The sequence below is a fragment of the Scylla paramamosain genome, chromosome 32, assembly GCF_035594125.1.
Source record: "Scylla paramamosain isolate STU-SP2022 chromosome 32, ASM3559412v1, whole genome shotgun sequence".
Lineage (NCBI taxonomy): Eukaryota > Metazoa > Arthropoda > Malacostraca > Decapoda > Portunidae > Scylla > Scylla paramamosain.
In genome coordinates this window covers 2,393,459-2,397,781 of record NC_087182.1, presented here as the reverse complement: position 1 = coordinate 2,397,781, position 4,323 = coordinate 2,393,459, and the positions used below count along the sequence as shown (strand labels likewise).

The 4,323-nt window shown below is 37.7% G+C and overlaps 1 protein-coding gene across 1 annotated transcript; it reads right to left on the bottom strand.

The window, feature by feature from the left end:
• Positions 1 to 127: 127 nt before the first annotated feature.
• On the bottom strand, positions 128 to 4,301 carry LOC135089032 (borealin-like). The gene is made up of 7 exons (XM_063984210.1): positions 4,144 to 4,301; positions 2,995 to 3,157; positions 2,202 to 2,335; positions 1,886 to 2,060; positions 1,668 to 1,762; positions 1,341 to 1,541; positions 128 to 1,163 (listed from the first exon to the last, which is right to left on the bottom strand). Exons 2-7 carry the CDS (start codon positions 3,131 to 3,133, stop codon positions 1,065 to 1,067), a joined length of 843 nt encoding a protein of 280 aa, XP_063840280.1. The 5' UTR covers positions 3,134 to 3,157; positions 4,144 to 4,301; the 3' UTR covers positions 128 to 1,064.
• Between the last annotated feature and the right edge of the window lie 22 nt (positions 4,302 to 4,323).

Genomic DNA, 4,323 nt, shown 5'->3' with positions numbered 1-4,323 from the left:
TTTGAAATGTTTGTTTCCCAGATTGTAAAGAATTATACAGGTGTGTGATGGCTGGGATGTTGTGCTGGGGAAGCAGTGGTGCACTCATACTGTAATAGTAAATCCTTGGGATCTAGTAAAATGATACTTTATGAATACATACATATATTTTGACTCACATCTACTAACAAAATAAAAATTACATAACTTTTTAACTAAGATTAAACTAAATCTATTGCATAAATGGTTAGTGCACAGAGATCTATAAAATTATCTCTACATATTAGGCTGAGATTCCCCTTAAAAAGGAGTAGCCAATGCAAGATGTCACATTCTCATGTGAATAAAACTGCAGAAGGGATCCCTAGTCCCTACTCTGTCCCTTCAACTTGCCTTTTATAATCTATAAATATAACAGGCTGACATACCCCTCAAAGAGGAAGAGCCAAGATGCAGCGCATGCGTACACACACACACACACACACACACACACACACACACACACACACACACACACACACACACACACACAAGGGGAACAGGGTGGCAGTTCTCTTAACCCAACCACAAAAAATGCAGTTGGGCAATATTCCCCTTACTACAAGAGCATGAAATTATATATGTATAAACATATATATGTATAAATAATGGGGGATCTGCATGTCTACTGTCAAGAGGATGGGAAGGAGTCCTGGATAAGTAATGGACAGATGGAGAAGGGTGTTGCCAAGAGCTTAGAAATAACCTGGTTGTCATGTCTTATATGGTCTTATTCATCTTAATTTTATCCCAAGAAATCTGGGGAAGAAGCTGTGGTGAAAATGACAAAATAAAAATGGAAAAAATAAATGTACTGCTTCTGTTTCTTGTTCTGTGGAATAATTATAAGTTCCTGAGGTAGAGGCTCTCAACCCTCTATCCTTGCTTCTTTAAGTCATCTTTTACAGCACACAGGAAGTATACAGATGTGGACCCTAAACTGTTACATCTCAGGGTCACAAACAAACACAAGCCAACCAAGCAGCATTGTGGACCACTCCCTGCGAATCATCCTGTGACACACAAATACACAACAACAAAAACATCTACGCATTGAGCATGTCCCCAACTTTTTGGTGAAATTCCCTAAGCTTTAACCTCATATTTTCATCCATTTCCTCTACCTTCAGCTTTTCTATCCAGTCCTGCAAGAGAAAAATAATTATTGACAATACTCACAATTAAAAAGCAAAGGAGAAGAGCAGTAGGAGGAATACAAGACATAATCCATCACTAAGCAAGTATTGAAACATCATGAAGTACCAAATAATATTCAGTAAGACTAGGAAGGTAACTGATTTACACAATCCTAACATCCTCACCTCTACATTTTCCTCAATGATGTGCGGAGGGGAGATCTGCAGAGGAGAGCCTTTGAGAGAGATGGCAACTTCTCCCAGCTGTGGTTTCCTCTTGATAGTGCCTAACGGGAGTGGGGTGCGGGGGTCAAACTTGGGCGTGATGAACAGATGGGAGGAGAAGTTCGCAGGAATATCACTTTTCATGGGTGTGGCTTGTGGCTCCTGTGGTGGGGGTGGGAATATCAGTTGTTATCTTCATTACTCCTGTTATCCCCTTCTGTTCTTCATTATCAGTAATACAAGTGAACTAAGATTTACGAACGAGTTACGTCTATGCTCTACACTGACCAGGGCCTTAGTGCGTTGGGGTCTTGTACTTGGTGGAGGCATGTTCTCACTCTGGTTGGAGGCTAAGACTTTTCTTTGTCGAGTGCTTCGAGTTGCTGTTGGACACAATGACAGCATTAGGTACACGTCATCAGCATTAATCATTACATTCCATTACATGAGGTATGTCTGGAAAAAATATAAAAAATCCCAAGATTGTGATTCTACAAAGGACCTACTTTTTGTTACTGTTGGCGGAGGCAGCAAGGCTGCATCTTCACTGTCTGACTGTTCTGGTTCTTTCTTTTTTGGTTTCCGTCCTCGTTTCTTGGCAACTGACTGGAGAATGCTGTCAGCAGAACTGATGATGTCAATCACACTGTCTTTTACTGTGCTGCTTGTTTTGGTGTCATCCTGTTGAAATACATGTAAGATGTTATAATCTAAAAAATTTTACAGATGCTAAATATTACATATTCTAATAAAAAGGAGAGAGAGAGAGAGAGAGAGAGAGAGAGAGAGAGAGAGAGAGAGAGAGAGAGAGAGAATGCTCACCTGTTGGATGTAGTCTATCCATAGCTTGTTGCGTGTGGTCTCTGGGTAACACATGAGGTCCATTTTGAAGAGCTGGTGGATGTTCTCTTGAATTATTTGTATCTCTGCTTCCATCTTCTTTATTCGTGTCTCGACTGCAAATATATAAACATATAGTCATTAATTTGAAAAGGTGCTTATCTATTATAGCAGATAAATGAAAGGATATAACTAACAATACTATGGTTTAAAGCTACAAAATGCTACAGAATAAGAATTTAATTATTTGAAATGCTGAAATAAAGGAGGTATGATACAGTGCAGTAAAGAATGTGCATCAGAACTCTAAGAAATACTTAATTATTGTTTTTAAAATTATATATATATATATATATATATATATATATATATATATATATATATATATATATATATATATATATATATATATATATTTTTTTTTATTTTTTATTTACTAGTAAATACAGTGGGACTACAGAACATATATATATATATATATATATATATATATATATATATATATATATATATATATATATATATATATTTTTTTTTTTATTTTTTATTTACTAGTAAATACAGTGGGACTACAGAACAAGATTTGGAATCAGTAAACATCAGTGATATTATAGAACTATGTCATTCAGAGCTGCATTTTCTTCTTTAACATAAAAGGCATAAAAGACCAAATAAAACAAAAACTTAAAACCACAGGACCAAGAAAACAGTCCTGATTGCTGAGGGAAACGTGTCAAGACAACAATAACAATGTACATCTCCCAACAGTAATTACCCTCAAAATCAAAGTCCCTCAACAGCAGCTTCATCTTCTCCTTGCGCTTGTCCTGGTGCATCTCGGCCTCAGTGATGGACTCATCCGGCAGTGTGGGGATGGCCCGGCTTGGCACGCGCGAAGCCTTCCTTCGGGGCATGGCGGTGGTGGGGCTGGTCTTTCACTGGGCATAGGGAAAGAAAGTTCAAGGTCCGTTTTTCATGTAAGTGGAGTATCGGCCTAGGGCAACAAAAAGAATGAAAAAGGCCCAATGAGTTGCCAGTCACTAAAGGGAGGTCAAAAAGGATCATCCAAAACTGAAGTATGTCTTAATACAGGAATAATGAAGCAGGCAGGGAGTTCCAATTTACTAGAACAATAAATATTACAGTTTAAAATCACTGGAATAAGTATCACTAGCATCATTATCCTCTTCTCTTTCTCCCTCCTATTCTATTCATTATAACAATGTAAGAGTTAAGCAGCATCTTTAATTTTTCATAACATTTCCTGGAAAATTGATACTTTATGCCTGTTTCTGTTTTTCTTCCTTCCTGCAACTTGAACAGGTTCTGAAGGAGAGTATCAAGACTTCTCAAACTAAATTAGCCAACTATCTGAAACACTGCAATGATCATCTTTTGGGACTAGCACATTCTGAGGTCTTTATTTATAATTTTTTGTGCTCATCTTTTGTGATCATCTTTTAGGATTAACTCATTTTGAGGTATTTAATTTTTTTGTGCTTCTGACTAAACTTAAGATTTAAAAGAATTAATTAAAATACATAAACAGATAACACTACTACTATTACTACAAGTATAGCCAATATTAGACTGAGAAGAGGCAGACTTTTGAGCTGGTCTCGGGTATTGTGGAAGTAAACCTAGCCTACCGATTCCCAAACACTATTTCTGGTCAAAGTATGTCGGCTTTTTCAAATCGTGATCCAATGCACAATGAAGGGAGCTGCAGTGGAACAATAAGCTGTATGAATCTAAACTTAATTAAGTCATCAAATGAAGACACCTATGCTAGTTCAATATTATTCCTAATCCCCACTGCCTCCTTTACTTTTCATTCGGTAAACATTGATAATCTTCAGCGAAAAAAAAAGACAATACTCATCATATTCCCTCATTCCTTCCCTCTACCTGTTGGCTGCCTCACCTGCCGCACGAGAACCACAACTACTGATGAGTGGAAGGCGCTACGAGATCCAGGGTGTTAAATTAAGCCCGAAAGCTGAGTAACAGAAAAATGACCTCCACTCCTTGGCGCCTCGGAGGTTTGTTTTGAATCCGTGACGCCAAACAACTGACGCGCGAGTCGCGACAAGCGTACACTGAC

Excerpts from the sequence above, each read along its gene's own strand:
- LOC135089032 (XM_063984210.1), bottom strand. The coding sequence starts at position 3,133 with ATGCCCCGAAGGAAGGCTTCGCGCGTGCCAAGCCGGGCCATCCCCACA. Across the intron at positions 2,061-2,201 it reads GGATAGACTACATCCAACAG|GATGACACCAAAACAAGCAG; the intron begins GTGAGCATTCTC and ends GTATTTCAACAG. Across the intron at positions 1,763-1,885 it reads TCCGCCAACAGTAACAAAAA|CAACTCGAAGCACTCGACAA; the intron begins GTAGGTCCTTTG and ends TGTGTCCAACAG.